We start from the raw sequence: 17,126 nt of genomic DNA, 5'->3' as shown, positions 1-17,126 counted from the left end.
ATGCATCCAGTCTCTGTAAACTTGACCTTTTCCAGGTTTTGGACTCGCCTTTACTGCCATACTGGTATAAGCACAGCTCCTCATTTGACTCCTGCTCTTATCCCTAAATCCTTTTTCTTCAGTTAGAGATTTTTCTTAAGGTCTTAGTGACCGGTTTCTGGTGAAGGTGTGGTTAGAGCTGTTCTGCTGAAATTAGTTGTGTGCTGCAGACTTGGCTACTGGGTGCTGGGATTCTCAAAGTGTCTTCAAGCTCTTGTCCGAGGGCATTTTTAACTGTCCTGCGTCTCCAGGTAGGCAGCTCTCTCCATCCAGCACAAATACCTTGCCTCCTTCAGCCCCTTGCCTTGCATTTGGTTCTCTGCACCTGTGGCATTTATTCTAGGTCCTGATCAGCTCCGATGAAATCCCAGCAAGGCTCATTTTACTGAGGAAATGCAAGCACAATCTCTCCAGCACTTGTAGCACTGAGCGGGTGTATGTGCTCAGCAGCGCCAGCATCTCGAGGAGGAGGAGGAGGAGGCTGTGAGCAGCCAGCGTGCGGGATGTGGAGCAAGGGAGCCCAGTCTCGCAGGGCTGGATCGGCGCTCCACCCCGGGGCCAGTGCCTCTGGGACAAGGAGAATGTAGCAGTTAAAGTCATCCCGTCAGGTAAGTGCTGCAGTCACCACTGCTATAGGGCTATAGGGTATTTGGGCTATTGCAGGATACAGAAGACAACCTAACATGGTTCCTGGCACCTCCAGGAAAGGGTTTCAGCCAAGGTTTTGTTTCATGATAGCCTATACCTTACACCCTGGCTATGATGAACCCCTCTGGATACATCTGTCCCCTCTCTCAGGCAGCCTCATGGCATCCACCTTTCTAAAACGTATTGCTGCATGTATTTCTGCAAATAATACTGAGTGCTGCAAGCAGGGCACGTGTGGTGGGAGGAGTGAGCAGCTGCTTGGAATAGTATAGTAGTAGGTCTGCTACGCTTGGGTGCCTCAGCATCTCAAGAAAACCTTCCTACTTCTCAAGCTCTCCATTATATTTATCTTGCATAGAACAATTTGACCTTCTGTCACATGTTGACAGACATTCAGGATTTAAAATGAGGCTTTTCCTCCAGAGGTCTAAAATAATAATTCTAGTACTACTGCTGAGTCTCAGGGGACCTGGTATCTCAGCTTACTGTGGTACTGACTTGCAGCTGATGATAGTGTTTCGGGCCTGTTTCTCATGTGGCACTCAAACACAACTGTTTTGGAGTTGTGCTTTATAAACATAATTCGTCATGTTTGGAGTCAGCAATCCTAAAGCTCGCAGCTGTGAGGAAAAGAGCAGTTGGATTATATTGATGAAAGGCAAAACATGACAGTGCAATCAGCATATTTTCGCTGGGGAAAATAATATGCTATTTCTTTGTTTTGCAGACCCAGTGGCACCAGTACAGCCCAACCATGTCCTCAGAAAGTTACCAGCTATCGGTTGAAGGGTGAAGAAGCAGAAGAAATGGTATGGATGTGCTCACGTGTAAAGACTTTTTGCCAAAGATCTGGGCAACTTCTTTGTGCTTCTGGGCTCTTCAGAGTGAAGGTGAAGAGAAGGCACTGCAAGGCACGCACACCTTAAGAGACCAAAATGCAGCTTGCACGCTCCGTGTCGTGCACATGGTTGTCTTTGACCACCTTGCAGGGCTCTGTCTGAGGGGCCGGCACAACCTGGTGTCATCTGTGGATGTAGCATACCATGGCCATAGCCAGAGAATTCGGTGTGAGGACATCGCTGGCCCATAGAGGTGCCCAGGGTGGGATTTTCCCCTTCCAGCAGGACAAGCACCTGGGCTTCCTGGACACGTAGCTCTGTATCTCTGCCTGCTTGCTACACCTTCCAGAAGTGCTGTTTGTACTGTACTGATATTGTTTATGTTGAATAAATGCTTTCTCCAGCCTCTTTGTTGTGGTGACTGTTTTTGCTGAATTGAAAAAAAGGGGGGGGTACTTGTTTAAGCATTGTGGTGAGACATGATTTTTTTTTTTTTAAATCTTTAATGAAATGTTTGTTTTGAAAAAGTGCATCCTCAAAACGGGAACGCTTGTGCAGGAGCCGAATCTGAGAGTAGTCCTGATGTTCCTGGTTTGGATGAGGGACTTGAACTGGGCTTTCCTGCATCCCACAACCACCCCTAAGCATCAGCCTGCTGTTTATTTCGGAGTCAGGTGCATAGCTGTCGATGACACTTGAGTGATTTCTGCTTTGGACTGAAGGAAAAGGGATTTGTCTCCAACTTCTGAAGTTTTTTCACTGTTTGGATTCATTCCCATAAAGTGAACAAACTTCAGAGGAGACTTTTCTGCTGGAGGTGGCTGATGTGGGTGTGCTAACTGCTGTTGCCAGCTGTTCCTGGGCACCAAGCTTTTGTGAGGAGAAACATCTCTCTCATGGCTTTCTGTTGTGGAAAAAAAAAGATAATGAATACAGACAGATTTGATGCTTTAGAATAAACTACTGCATGATTATTGTTTCTAATGTCTAGACGAGGTAAGACAAGCTTGTCCTCACCTCTCCCCAGAAAAATCCAGGAGAGTTTGAAATATGTAACTTTGAGTTTCTCAGCAGAAATAATTGCTTGGGCTGTGACAGGGAGCATCTGATAATTTTAGAATTTGATACAAAGGCTAGAGCTACAGTATATTGAATAGCATATATACATATACACTCCTGCTTGAGCTGGGCTGGCTCACAGGGAAGATGTTGGCTATAATAACCCCAGCCAGCACTGTCTTGACCTGCAACCCAAAATGATCCCCACTGTCCAGTGAGTCAAGTAGATGTTTTGTACTTGAATGTCAGTCCTCCTGTGAGTGAGCTCGGGTTGTCTTGTAGTGACATGGTTTTTGTTGAGGTTTCTGGCTTAAGGAGGGAACTGGAATGACTTTACTCAAGACCACAGAGTGTAAATAACACTTCTGAAACCACTGCTAATCATAGCAGTCTAAAGTGAGTGAATATTTTGAGGGGAGGAGAAAGCCTCCTGTCTCTGATTTTTGTACACTTAGCACATTGTAATAACTTGCTTTCTTCAGATATCGCTTACTTTTTCCACTTGCTACCAGAAGACTGACGTGGTTCCTATGTTGTTGCTCTTTGGTAGACCAGTTGCATGGCTGTGCATCTCAGCCCTACAGCTACTGTGTTTTCTCAACGCAGATGTAAAGGCTTATTCTTTAACAATATTCTCAAATGGAGCTGGGGAGAAGGTAGTATAGAAGAAAAAGGCAGGGAGGAAAAGAGATCTGAAAGCCCTCCTCCATGATCCTTAATCCCCTTTGGTAGAAAGACTTCCAAATCATAAGGATTTTTGTAAATCCCAGGGAGGAGTTCAGGCAGGGCTGCTTTTGCTTCTGTTGAGCCTAGGGGAGGGCTTGCCTAGAGCAGAAAATGAGAAGCAGGTTCAGATATACTCAAAAGACCTGGGCCTACGAACTGCTCATTGTTGAAAGACTCCTTCCAGATATCAGCAAGAAAGCGGAGGAGCCCCAAACTGGTGTAATAGAGCAGTGGTTTTGTGTGCTGAACCAAAACTGAAAAGTTTTGTACAACCTAAATGCCTTTAACCTGCCTAGCGCACAGATTTTAGCACTTTTGAGTACATAGTTTCAGTAGTAAATTCATTCTGATTGGAAATCAGAACTCATTTTTTTGAAAAGTTGTTGGGGGGGGGAAATCTTTGAGTACTAATAATGATAAATGTTTTACGAGGTATTTGAAGTATTTTGGTCCACAGGAGCTGTTGTAAAACCTGGGATTTCCTGTTCTTATTTACTTTGTGTAGGGTAAATATTAAAATGTTTGAAAAGAAAAGGTGCCAAGTGAAAAACGGACTGTTGACAGATCAGGAAGGTCGCTGCCCATCCAGCCTGCGCAGGCACTAGCTGTGCTGCATGTCCCACTCGTGAATAAAGTTGGTGCGGATCCTGAGGTAGATGAGAACCTCTGTGATCTCCTGTGTGGGAACAGCCATGGCTGAGCTATAAACCCTTCCTGGGTGCAAGTCTCACCTGCCTGACACCAAGCACACCAAAGAAGGCTTCTGAAGAGCTTTTTGGTCCTTTTTTGTCATCAGCTGTTCTAGATAGCTTGCTGGATCCCATTAAGTTTAGTTTCTATGACTCCCTTCTCTCCTCTTGTAATTGTTTCGAAGGAATTATATTTGTAATCACTTTAGGTAGTAGAAGCTTAATTTACCAGCAGTGCCTTGTTCTAACCACTTTTTACCTAAGCTTGTTCACTTCCATGTTTGCAATAATCGAACGCGAGCCATGTATTTCTTCAGAGAGACTCTTTATCCCTGTGTTATCCTTTGCATAGCTGAACCAATACAGTGATTTAACTAATGCAGTTGTTTAACTCTGATGTGTTTAATGTCAGAGTGGTCTTAGTGCCGTACCCATTTGATGGTGATGTTCTGTGCTGTGGCTGTGCTAGTGGGTTCTGCCACATAAAAGAAACTTCTTTTAAGCACTTGGTTCTCCGAATCCCATTTCTGCTTTAATTTCTCTGGGGCAACTGCAGTAGAAATACCATTGCCTAATTTCAAAGTGGTCTCCAAAACAGTAGTGAACTGGTTTTATCCAGGGAAATGTGCTTCGTGAGCTAAGGCTGGAGCAAAGTTAGCATTATTGTATTTAATACCTAAACATTGAGCAGATGGGCGTTGTTTCTCGAGGCACAATAAATGCAGGTAACTTGAAGGGGAAGTGCTGAAAAGGAGGAGGGTGAAATAAGATAGCAAAAGGTTTTATTATAAAGCGTTTTTATTTTGGGGGAATTCTAGTAGGTAGACTGTGTAAATGGCAGCTTGGTTACATCTCATTTTTGGAAACTGGTTTCCTTTGACCTATCTCCCATCCTGGCAGTGATGTTTATGCTACACATTCTTCTACCATTCCACACAGCCGGCACTATCGCAGCTATGCTGAATAAGGTCCCAGCCTAACTACAATATTAACCCTGCAAATCTGTTCATTTTCTCCCGAGCAGCCCCAGGCAGGGTATACAGGAGAATGTGTCCAATTGAAAAACTATTACAGACTCGGTGGTGCTGCAGTGTGCTAAATTGCAACAGGGCTGTGTCTTTCTGCCAGAGAGGATCCTGCTAAGGGAGGTTGTGGTGTCTTCCTCATACAAGTTACAGAATTTGTTTTTCGTTTTAGTCTCAGCCTTTGTTGATGGTTTTATTTTATTTTTTTTCAAACTGTTTGTCTGCTTTTAAGCACTGAAATGTGTTCCCTTCCTCACACCTGCTGCTTTCCTCTTGCTAATCATCCAATGTGTGCTTTTTTTTTTTTGCCCCCAGTTTGTATCACTCCTTGCCTTCTTACTTTCACCTTTCCAGTTGTTTTTAATTTTTTCTTCATTATTTTGCTAAATATCATACTGCAGATCAGTAGCATCTTGGGTGGTGGTTGTACCACATAGCATTTATAGCAGACATTAGTTTTGCATAGCGTGTGTACCTTATTTTGTCTGGACTTGTCTTCATTATGCTGCAGGCGCCTCCTCAAGCAATCGTAGTGATTAAGCATGGTATTTCTGCAGATTTATATTAACTTCTGCTTATAAAGAAACAGAAGAAACCCAACCCTCCCCCCCAACACCCAAACTAGATGTTTTTCTTCATCCCCTTCATTTTTATCAGTATTTGACCTAAGCTTGCTTTTGCGTATGAAAGAAAATTAGCTAAGTACCTTGTGGTTTATAGGTGCCTTTTGTTACATATTACTTGGATTTATTGTGCAACATTGGCCTGTAAATCATTTCAGTTAGACATTTACCTGGCTCATGTTGCCTTTATGGTTTGAGTCTGTTAACAGCCATGAAAAATGGAGAAATGATGTTGGCGGCAGACTTTGCTAGTCCAAATACCCCGTAACTCTCTCTCACGGCCGTGCTCCGCTTCTGCGAGGTTTGCTGCCCGGCTCTGCGGAGATGTTTACAGCTGAAAGACGTGTCGAAAGAACAAAGAGAGTTTTGTGATGAAGTGTATCTGACTTCTCGCTGCTTTGCTTACCTTTTAAATGTAAAACTAAGTAATTTGCAAGGGCTTTTAGTTCTCAGGGCATCCCTATAAGATTCCACCCTGTATGGAGCTTTCCTTCAGTCAAAAGCGGGGTTGTCTCAAAACCGCTCTCGAATGCATTTCTATTTTAATCCCCAACTTTGAATGCAGCCTGCCTTACTGGCTCCAGCAAATCGCCCTGCCCTGCCCCACCCGCCGCGCGCGCAGGCTGTGTCTGCTCTTTGCTGGCGTTACATCTCTTCCTTTGTGACTAAAAGTTGGTTTCATCAGCAAAGCATCGCTCCCGCTCCGCTGTCGGAGCTCGCCTGCCTCGGGAAGTCGCTCAGACCTGCAGCCTATGCGGGGCACGCGGGGGCATCTGTCGCCATACGTATAACTTTTAAATGGAAAATGTCTTTCTCAAAGGCTGTCGATGTCCAGTGGTCTGCAGTCCATGAGCAGTTGACTAGTCCAGGTGTTTCTGCTTCTGTTTCCGTGCTATGTGAATTGGGAATTCGAGAGAAGAGTGTGCAGGATGGAGGAGTTGAGGGTTTGTATTTCTGTTCTGACTGTACGGCAGCGACGGAGGGCTTGGGAAGGAACAGAAAGTCTACCTGGGGTCATCTTAATTAAGGAAAATAGTAATTGTTCTGGGTCTTTTTGTCTGCAGCTCTTTCTGTCAGAGCCTTTGTCACCTCTTAAATACGAGAATGACTTTTTTTTTGGTATGGATTGTCTGTCACGAGCAGTGTTCAGGAAGAACTTGTTTTATTGAACGTGATTTCTACTTTGTGGGGTTTATCACTGATTTTGCCCCACTTTACATATTTTAAACTTAGCCAGTTAAGACTCTTGGAGCTGGGTTGATTTTAAAAACTGCCAAATATTTGTCTGTGCTTTAATAAGATAAAAATCATAAGGTGAGACTATGAGACAATGCTGTTGACTCGAGACTGTGGGTTTCTGTGAGGTGTTTGAGGAGATCATTAACCCAGGTCTATCTCTTCACAGGACAGTCGGCCCAATATGTCAAGACCTCTGATCACTAGATCCCCTGCATCTCCATTGAACAATCAAGGCATCCCCACTCCAGCACAGCTCACAAAATCCAACGCACCAGTTCACATTGATGTGGGTGGGCACATGTATACCAGCAGCTTGGCCACGCTTACAAAATATCCTGATTCCAGGTAACTTCAAAAAGCTTGTTCTGCATGTCTTTGGCAACTCCTTTTCTTCCATTTCATGCTTGGACGTCCTGGGGCTGTCTTAGAATGATAAATTTAGTTCCTTTTGTTTCAAAATTAAATTAGGTTTCTTTGTTCGTAGGAGGTTAGAGACTGACTTTTCTTTCCCCGTTCCACTGTTTCAGACAAATGGCATTTCTGCAAATCCCGATGCGTATGTACTGAAACGAAGTCAATGGTAAAGAGCACTTACTTTCTACCACCTAGAATTCTGGTTTTATGCCAGGGCACCCGTTCTGTGGTTTATTACATTCAAAAACTGTAGCGATACTGCATTTAAGTCCAAAGGTGGGGGTGTTTGGTTATTTGTTTTGTTTCTTTTGGAGCAGTAACCACTCTCCTGTACTATCAACATGTAATCTTGAATGTGTCACTTGAGGTAAAGGCAAGGTTGAATGTAACAAAATATAGGACAGCATTAACTGAATACTTTTTATAGAGTCTTAGGACTTTTCAAATAATTAGACTCTTAACTCTCACGTACCTTCTGAATGAAACATTTGTGACTCTGGTAGCTTACTGGTATTAAGCAGTTGGAAAACTTCCGCATGCATGAGCAAGTGGTGTATGTAGAGTAGATGAAATAAGAGTGCATCTTTAAGAAAACAACAGTGCATTGAACATAGTGTGTGTAGATATTACGTGGTGGTGATGGCAGATAAACACTGTAGTGATATTGTAATTCTAACAGTTGGGTGTCAGTTAGCAGGTGTTGATTGTGTCTACGGTATTAGTCTATACCTTGCCCTTCGCTGCCTGATCCTGCTCTAAAAGGAAGGCGGTGTTACCTTCGTGGTCTTTCCATGCGGGGGGGAGTTTCTGAGTTTCTTGATCCCACCACTCTGACCCGCCTCTCCAAAGGGTACAAGACACACTTCATGGGATGTGATTTTGTTCTAAGCATGGGTTTCACTGGGACTACTGCCTCTGCAGCATTGCCTACGTGATTTTAGGTGGGTGCTTCTGACACTAGCAGCTGACAAGGGCTAGAGGAAGAGAACAGTAAATAAAGGCATATGAAAAAGAAACAGCTGGGCACATGGCCTTTCTTACAACAACCTCCTCAAGGAAGGGCAGTCAGAGGGAAGTAACAGAAGCCGTGCCAAAGCACAGGCCTGCCAGGAGAGATTGAAGAAATGTCTGGAAAAACTTGAACTGTTCTTCAAAAAACAAATCTATAGTTTTGGGGAACTTTTTTAGGACCTGCTTGTGTTCAGCTACTAGGAGTTGTGATTAGTTAATGTTTTTTTCAGTAGCTGGAGTAGTGATGGTGTCTGAAACTGGTGTGTGTGCAGTATGAGAGGCTGCTGCTATTAATATATGCAGCTTCTGTTTCCATGCCAAATTTACCTGGACAGCATATTAGTTTAAGTGAAGAAACACTAAAATGTCTTTCATAAGTGTGTATGGTGGCAGTGGAATTTAAGCTTAATGTATTCTGTGTTCAATTGAGCCATTGTAGCACTTGAAAGTGGAAGCTATGCCTGTAGTATCAAAGCCTGTTTAATAAATTAAACATTTTAAAGCTCTTCAAACATAATTGAAAGAAAACCCAAACTCTGAGTTATAGTCATTCTGTTTCAAGTCGTTCTGACATGCGTTTGTGTTTCAGTTCTTACAATGTCTTTTGAACCCCTTGATGAGTGAATATTTCTAGCCTAGCTGTTAGAACCTGGAATTCCCAGCCACTTCCAAAACCTGAGATATTTTTTTTTTTAACATTAACAGCTTCAAAAGAGCAGTTATTAAACTCGTTTGGATGTCAAGACAATGACATGAAGCAATAAGCTGGCAATCACAATATAGTCGTTTGGGTTTTGTCTGTGAATTTTTACCTTAACCTTTTTTTTCCAATGGGGGGGGGGTGGTGTGTATGTGTGTGTGTATATATATATATATATGGTGGGTGCTGGGTACAAATTATCTTGTAATATTTGGACCTTAATACAAATTGTTCCTTGGAGCCTGATCTGGTCAGTCTATATCTGCAGACTAACTTTGTTAGTCAATCCAAGGTTTTGGTCAACATTTCTTGTATGTTTTCTTTTTCTGCCAATATCACATATGTGAATGAGATCAAAACTAAGGCAGGGTCTTACAGATATCCTTGGGCCAGCTGAAGCCTCCTGAGTCTCACTGTCATATGAAGTATTGTCTATGAAAAATAAGGTCTTGATTATCTTGCCTGAAAGAGCACTGCTCCAGGGATGAGTCAAGGCATAGGTTGCAGGCTCCAGCATCTAACAGGTTGAGACATGAAAGTCTTTAGGCTTCTGACTCGTATTACATGTAGTCTAAGGGCCAGAAGCCTAAAATGAACCTTTCATCTGTGGGCCAGGTACCAGAGTCATCTTTCTTTGTGAGATTGAAAGGGTGATATCCAAACCAGCAGCTTTGGAGTCACTGTGACTTGCTGGTGTGAAGGAGGGCTATCCTGATAGAGCAGTCTCTGCTTTGGAGCAAGTGTACTCTTCCTTCTCCTTTTGGGTTCAATAGCATCTCATCTCGTGCCTCTCTATTTTCTCTTTCCTGGACAGTAGAGTAGGAAGTGGAAAGAGTACTTTAAAAAATGGTTCCTTGAATGATATCAGGTAAAGACTTGTAGCTCACAGGGTTCATTTTCCATAATTCTTTTGTTAGATCCCCCAACCTGGTTTGTGCCTTGATATGTAAAATGCCTACTGATGGGTATCCATTCATTCCTCCAAAGAAACCCAGATGTGACTATAAAAGCATCTTGGTACTGATGCTGGGTCCCTGCCCTTTGTTATGGAAAGACCACTGAGGGCTTCTCTCAAATGCTCTTGTGATTGAAGAACCCAAGGAATCAGAGCCTATCTGTGTTCTGGCCAAAGGCTGACACAGTGAAGCAATCCAACAGACAAGCAGCTTATCTAATAGATGGTTTGAATTGAGTAATCCTAGAATTTTAAATTCTGAAGCTGAAATAATGCCAAACTGCAACCCCCTCCCCCAAATTCATTTAAAAATCCAGTAGCATAGAATTCAAAGGAGCCCAGTTATATTCCAGACCAGGCAGAACCCACTGTTTTCACAAGGAAGACCCCATATGATTATTTTATCTCATCAACAGGCTTCAGGTTCTCCCAAGACACCAGTGAGACCATGCCTCAGACATGATCTCATGCAGCTGAATAATACAGTTTGCCAGACTTAAGCTTCAAGAGGCAATTTGAATCACTATACCTACCAAGAAGACCTAATGTAAGGTCAGTCTGCTGAAAGAAATAGTAATTTTCTTTAAATGCCTGAGGAGGGGGCAGGTGTCCTTTTGTGCAGCTCTCTCCACCAAGACTGTAGACCTTGATGCATTCACCCATACACAGAATGTTCCTCTTGTTTCTCAGTTGTCGACTGATAGTTTTTCCTATGTCCATGTGAATCGACCAAACAAACTGTTTCTATTCTGCGAGGAGTTTTGTTGTTTTGGAATTTGTTCTGGTTTGAACTAGATCATGCCCTCCTCTTCTCAATGTCCTTCAGTTTACTTTAAGTTACCAGATCTGCAGGATGATACCTGGCAACACAAAGTTATCTATTAAATATTTGGGTGCACTAATTTTTTTTTATTATTTTGTTTTTGCAAATGAAGATTTTTTTAAAAAATAGGTCAGCTTTTCACCACCCAGAAAAAGCCTCCATTTTTTTATTCCAGGGAAGATGGATACAAGATGAGGATCTGCTAAAGGAGCCTTTCTCCCCTGAGAGCTGAGGCACATGCGTGCTGTCCCATTGTTCCTGATGGTCACCAGAGAAAATGTGGAAAATGGGTTGAGGTTTTAGGATTTATGATTGTAAGCAGAGGAAGCACAGGCCTGTTAGTTCTGACATTTGAACCTGAGCAGCCTACTCTCCTTCTTTCAGTGCATTATCATCTTGCAGTAGGATCGAACCCTTTGCTTGGAGTCAGCATTCCTACATCTCTCAGCCTTAACGCTGTCTGTATGGTATCTACCAAAAGTTATTGTGCACCAGGCTAAGACAACCTCAACTGATTATCAGAACTGAATGGGAAGATGTTTAACTTTGATCATATGAGCATCAGTTGTCTGATATCTCTGATATCAGCAATATCAGCAGTGTTGTCTATCTCATGGGTTCAAAGCACCTAGGCTTTTAATTAGTTCTGTCCAAGTCATCTGGTGCAGGTATTTGCATAACACGATGGCATTGGATTGCCACATCCTGTATTCCCACCATAGAATGGGAAGATTTCATTAAAAACCTTGTATATATTTCTTTGTAGAACCTTTTGGGGTATCTGTTTGCATTGCTACATCTCCTATCTTGAGTTACTCCCTGCATATGAAGGTGGATTCTTCTTATATGGTATTTCACAATACTTCCAAATTTCTGCCCAGGGCTGTTTCAGGTTTTCATATGAACCAATCCATTCGTGTCCCAGTTTTCTTGCCCAATCTTCACTCTCAGCCCTCAGGGAAATTAAATTTCACACACTTGGATCCACTTAGGACACTGGCATTTTTTTGGTTGCTAAGGTTTTATTTTGCATCAAGAGCACAGAATTACTTAGGACAATGCCCAGACTGTCCTTGGCTGCCTTTGACAGTTTGCAAGAAAGCCTTGGTGGACCTCCAAGGACATGCCATGAATTAGGCAGGTTAGCACTGTTTACCTGTTTCAGAGCTTTGGCGGTTTCTGTTGTCTGTAGACTGTGCCCCGTTCCAAAATAAGACACCAGCGTGGCCCTTAGTTCAAACTTCTGCAGGTTGCAACACCATGCTAGAGACTTCTGGTTCAGTAGGAGGTCTGTTGGAGGGGGGGAGGTCTGCGCTTTGCATAGGACGCACTCCCTCTGTAATGTCTCCACAAGAGCAGCCCCATCACACGTTTCCTACTCACCTTAGATAGTACCTCTCAACCTGCTGCCATGTGATGCTAATTGTTTAAAGAGATAAATGCAAAGCTTTCTAAATAATAAGCATTTGGGGATTTTTTTTAAGCAAATACTAGCAGAGCAGGTGTTAGTATATCTTTATTTCTACTCTCCTTTTTTGAATTCATCTTCCTGAAGGGCACACCTGTATCTGTGGAGGTATTTGGTGATCTTTCTAGAGTAGCAACATTAAAGCCCCATGAGCTGGTGGTTCTTAAATAGCCATGACGCTGTAGTAGCTAAAGACTACAACAGGCTTGAACTTTTGAGAACAAACATTGTGTTGCAAATTGTAAAGAGCAAGCTTCTGTGAGAGTTTCCAATATTGCTATATGCTAGCTCAGCCAGCTGTGTTAGTGTGAGTGGTCCAGTTTTTTAGTATTTTGTAACATTCCTGGCAGGGGGGAATAGGCAGAAGTTGGCAAAGGCTCAATTTAATCTTTATTACCTATCCTGGCTTGCTCATCTAGTTATTCACCTTTTATATTTCATCATTGGATTGCTGCATGGTCTTGTGGCAAGGGGAAGGGAGGGCTTGGGATAGGGAAATACATTGACTCTCTCACTGACCCATTCTGTGACCCAAGATAAGTGATTTAACTTTGAGCTTTTGTTGCTTCCTACCAAGGTTAACAAAAAAGCAATTTGTAAAATGCTTTGGGATGATGATTGAAAGTGTAAAAGATTACTATCTCTAAGCATAAATATTTATAGATGCCAGTAACTGAGATAAACAGTTGATGATGTTAGTATCATCAGTAGCATGTATTAGTGAAAAATGAAATGTTGATTCACAAGGACCAGACTCTCAGTACAGTTACACAGTACAGTTGTTCTGGTTGGTGTAACCCCATATACAAACTTGGGGGGGGGAAATAGAAGCAGAAGTGTGAATTATAGTGTACTTTATGCCTATTTCAAGAAATTGAGAAAATTTACACAACTAATACTGTAAGGAGAAATCTTTTGTAACACACATCTGTCAGTAAAGAGCTCAGAGGGGTATTTTCTGGTCCTGGCTGAACCAAGATTAATTGTATCTCTAGATGTGTATATTGAACTCAGGGTATATATTGACCTCATTTTGCCTCAGTTAATGATCACCACAGGTCAGTCATCACTGTCGCCTCAATAGAAGTGAGTATTTTCTGAATTTTAGTCCTGTAATATGTCTAACTTGCAAGGTCAGCAAGTCGTTGCTGTTGCTGGTGGCTGGTGACTAGGTGGAAGAAATAGCATGATCAGATTAGCAGGTTCTCACATTCTGTGGTCAGTAGTAACTGGTGGCAAGTCATCACTGAAAGGGGCCATGGAGTTGATGTCTACCTGTTCTAAGTGTCAGTAAAAGTGGTTTTGTGTGTTATTTATTTGGAGGATAAAAAGCAGTGTTTTCTACTTGTTCAATGCTTTTGCCCTCAAATGTGTAAAATGACAGCAAAACCAAGATAGTGGATTGTTAGAGTACTCTTTGCACATACACAGACCCAGAGAAAGTAGATGTGCAGGCTTTATTGTGGGATTCATGCCATGCTTGTCTATGGCTGCATGGCTATGACAGTGTGGATGGAAATATTCAGGGGAATAAATTTCTACATTCAGGAGTGTTACAAAGCTAAAGGCTTCAGCTCTTTATTTCTGAGGCTAGTAGTCCTCTGAAGTAACAAACATTTTTCTTGAGGTGAAAGAAGAAAATCCATATCATCAGTATGGTTCATAGATCCCTTTCCCAGTAGGCTTGCATGAGGTTGTATGGGTTGGATCAACCTGTAAGTCTGGGAGAGGGAAGGTTGTCAATAACTAGTTGAAGGGTCTGCGCTCCGAGAAATACTTTCATTGCAAAGGCTGCTTGATACTAGCTCTGTGGGTGGAAATTTGTCAGTGAGGAACAGTTTGTTGTTGTAGTGTTTGCACTTTTCTACTCAGTAGCGTGGCTTCATAAACCAGGCTGAAGGCACCCAACCAGTATTTCTCATTCTGACTGACCAAGAAAATACTTGGGAATGAAAAAAAAAGAGTGCTGAGTCTATGGGTTTTGCTGATCTGATAAGAAAAAGCCCATCAGAAACTGAGGTGGCACTGAAGCATTCTGCTTATCGGTCATTCCTGATAGGGTCCAGGTTTGAACCATAATTCTGAGGTTCAGTTGCCTTTTGCTGTACTCAGTCCTTGCACTCAGGAACCTCTGTATGTTAGCACTAGGTTCTCATCCTGCTCCCACATGAGCTGTTTGTACTTCATTGGTCTTTCATAATTTGCAATGTAGTTGCTAAGCAAATTGGCATCTAGTACGTACGTAATTGCAGAAGTAAACATTTGGCTTCCAGTTTTACTGTCAACACCCGGCCACCTCTTGGGTGTGTTTGGAGCTTTAGGATATAGATTCCAATTTCTGTCTGTCTTCCTTCTGGTAATGATCAACCTTCTGGCTGGGTTTCATGTATACAAGTCTGTTTGCCATTTGGGGATGTATTTACAAAGGTTGCACAGGAAACAGTGAAAACTGCTTAGGACCCAATGGTTATCTGTACTCATTTTAATGCAAATAACACATAAATGCTGTGCTGGGCAGGGGAACATCACCAGTTCCTGTTACGTGGATGTGTCCTCTAACTTAACTGGTTTGCCGTTTATTCAAATGTGGTCATGTCATAACTGTCATTTGGCAAGCTTTATTTCTTCTTTGTCATTTGTTCTCAATTTTTCTTTCCCCTTAGTCTACAGCTCTCAGGATGTTGCTTTCTCTGACTTCTGCACCTTCAGTATCTTTTTTTTCTGTTCCCATTCTGCTCTGAGCATTGACCGTACTTCTATCATCTGAATTCCTTCATTGCTTTGTCTTAATTTCTTTTTCATCTACACTTTTTTGTCTCTGTTGGAAGGAGTCAGAGCTCACAGAGGTCACAAGTGATCTTCACCTGACCTGATCAAGGCACTCCGCTTGCTTGCTTGTCCCTTTGTCCCCACACATCCTTGGTTTTCTGGCTTCTGTTAATGGTGAGCTTTCTTTGAGTAGTTAAGCAGCCAGCATATTTTATAGATATCACAGACAATGCTTTCACACTTAGTGACATCAGTTGGAAGGATGCTCTGAGACTCATTGATCTCTTTCATTGAGTCTTTGAATCAGTAATAAAAAGAAACTATTTCCAACTCTAATGTGTACATTAGCTTATATCTGTAGGACTCCTCCAGCACAGTTGTCTCTACACCTCATTTGGACAATTTTCTAGGCACTTTCAAGGCACTTTCTGCCTGCTTCAGAGAACCAAGGGGTTCCTGCAACAGTTTGAAAGCATTTAAGCTGAGCTTGTAGCTACTTCTTGTGGCATGCTTTGTAGGGGCACACCTTTAGGAAAGCAGTGGTCTCACGGTGACCTTCCCACCCAGTCCTTGCACAGTGCGTAGACACTTGGGCTAGCTCAGATGCTCCAAGCAATATAACGCAGTGCTCCACCTGGACTCGTTTATCCTGCTTCCAGCTAACTCAGCTGTGCCGCGTCTGGTACCCAAGCTAATTACTGAAGACCTATCTTTTATATTTCTACACACCACTGCATTTTGCAGAACAGGCGCTCAGCGAAGGAGAGCAACATTGGCAATTCAGTTTCCGTGAATCAGAAACTCTGTGTTTGTGAAGGATTAAAAAAGGTGAAACGGAAGACTAGTAGAAAGATGCAGGGGTTTTGTTCCTAAGATGAGATGGTTGAGCAAAGCAGTGTTAAGTGCAATGGGGTATACTTCAGCAGTTCATCAATTTATAAAGGTAAAGATTAATACTACCTCTTAGACCCCAGTGGCATTTTCATGTTAACATGTGACATGCCTGTCAGTCAAATGGTAGACATAATTGTTCTTTAAGTGACCTATTAAAATACTATTCCTTTTAATTAAAAATTGTATTTGTGTTCTCACGCAGGCCAAATTTGAACAGTAAAAACTCTTTTCATATGAGACGCGTTGCAGGTAGAGAGCTGTCACAAGCTGTGTGACACATGTATGAAACAGGAGGAGTGATTGAAGTCCCAGTGCAGCAACATGTGGCTTGCCTTTGGCTCCCGCTGACACGGAGGGAGATGGAGGGATAAGCAGCATCTCCCAGGGCCACACCCAAACCCTTTGCATTCCTTGCCTAAGAAATTGCTTGTAGTTACTTATTGTGGCATAGAAAGTTATAATACACAGCATTTGCCATAAGTGTGTCACTTCAGAGCAAATGATGTATTACGTCCTTCCACACCCCAAAAGTCTTCTTTGTGCTGTAATTAAAAAATAAATGTTGCAATGTTGAATTGGAAATATTTTCTGCCATACAATGAATTTGTTTTGTTAGGTTGCCTGGATGTAATTGCAACAATGTCAGTGTATTAAACCCTTGTCATGGGGTAATGGTTTCCTGCCGCTACACCAGTGCCAAGGACTGCTTTGCTTAGCAGCTCTACTGCTGTTTATCTGCATCAGCAATAGTGATTAGTTTGCTTCTGCAAAACTTTTTTTTCTTATTTTGTTCTGTGTATGCATACTATAAATTATAGTTCTGTGCAAATGCTAACCACAAATCCTAAACAGTAGGAAGCGGTGCCACGCCAGAGAGCAGCTCCGCTGGGAGCTGGTTTTCGGTTCGCCCAAACTTGTCGGCGATCCGAGGGGAAGAAGGCATTCCAAACTGTGAAGGTCTGCTGGGCCCCTTCTACCCATCTGAAAATTGATCCCTCTTAAACAGTTTAGAGGGCCCTCAGGGTCTTACAGCTTAGATAAAAAATGACAGCCCTTCCTGTCTTAGAGCAGCACAAGCAGTCAATACAAAAGAGAAAAATGATCTTTTAAGTGTATCCCATTGAATCCATTATCTTGAGGGCCCGTGCATGATGCTTCATCAAAACATCATCATCTGTGATACATGGGGGAGAGGGTGAGGTGGC

General features: G+C 42.5%; 1 protein-coding gene across 1 annotated transcript in view; it reads left to right on the top strand.

Annotated features, from left to right (window-relative positions):
- Positions 1-6,280: 6,280 nt before the first annotated feature.
- Positions 6,281-17,126, top strand: part of KCTD1 (potassium channel tetramerization domain containing 1) — a 35,169-nt gene continuing 24,323 nt past the window's right edge. The window contains exons 1-2 of the mRNA XM_010574347.1: positions 6,281-6,544; positions 7,054-7,232. Of these exons, the coding sequence (XP_010572649.1) occupies positions 7,069-7,232 (164 nt within the window). The 5' untranslated portion in view covers positions 6,281-6,544; positions 7,054-7,068. The remainder of the gene's footprint in view (positions 6,545-7,053; positions 7,233-17,126) is intronic.

This window comes from Haliaeetus leucocephalus, unplaced genomic scaffold (assembly GCF_000737465.1).
Source record: "Haliaeetus leucocephalus isolate CR32 unplaced genomic scaffold, Haliaeetus_leucocephalus-4.0 Scaffold428, whole genome shotgun sequence".
NCBI classification, from domain to species: Eukaryota; Metazoa; Chordata; class Aves; order Accipitriformes; family Accipitridae; genus Haliaeetus; species Haliaeetus leucocephalus.
The sequence above is the reverse complement of the archived record's forward strand: the minus strand, read 5'-3'. Positions and strand labels throughout refer to the sequence as shown.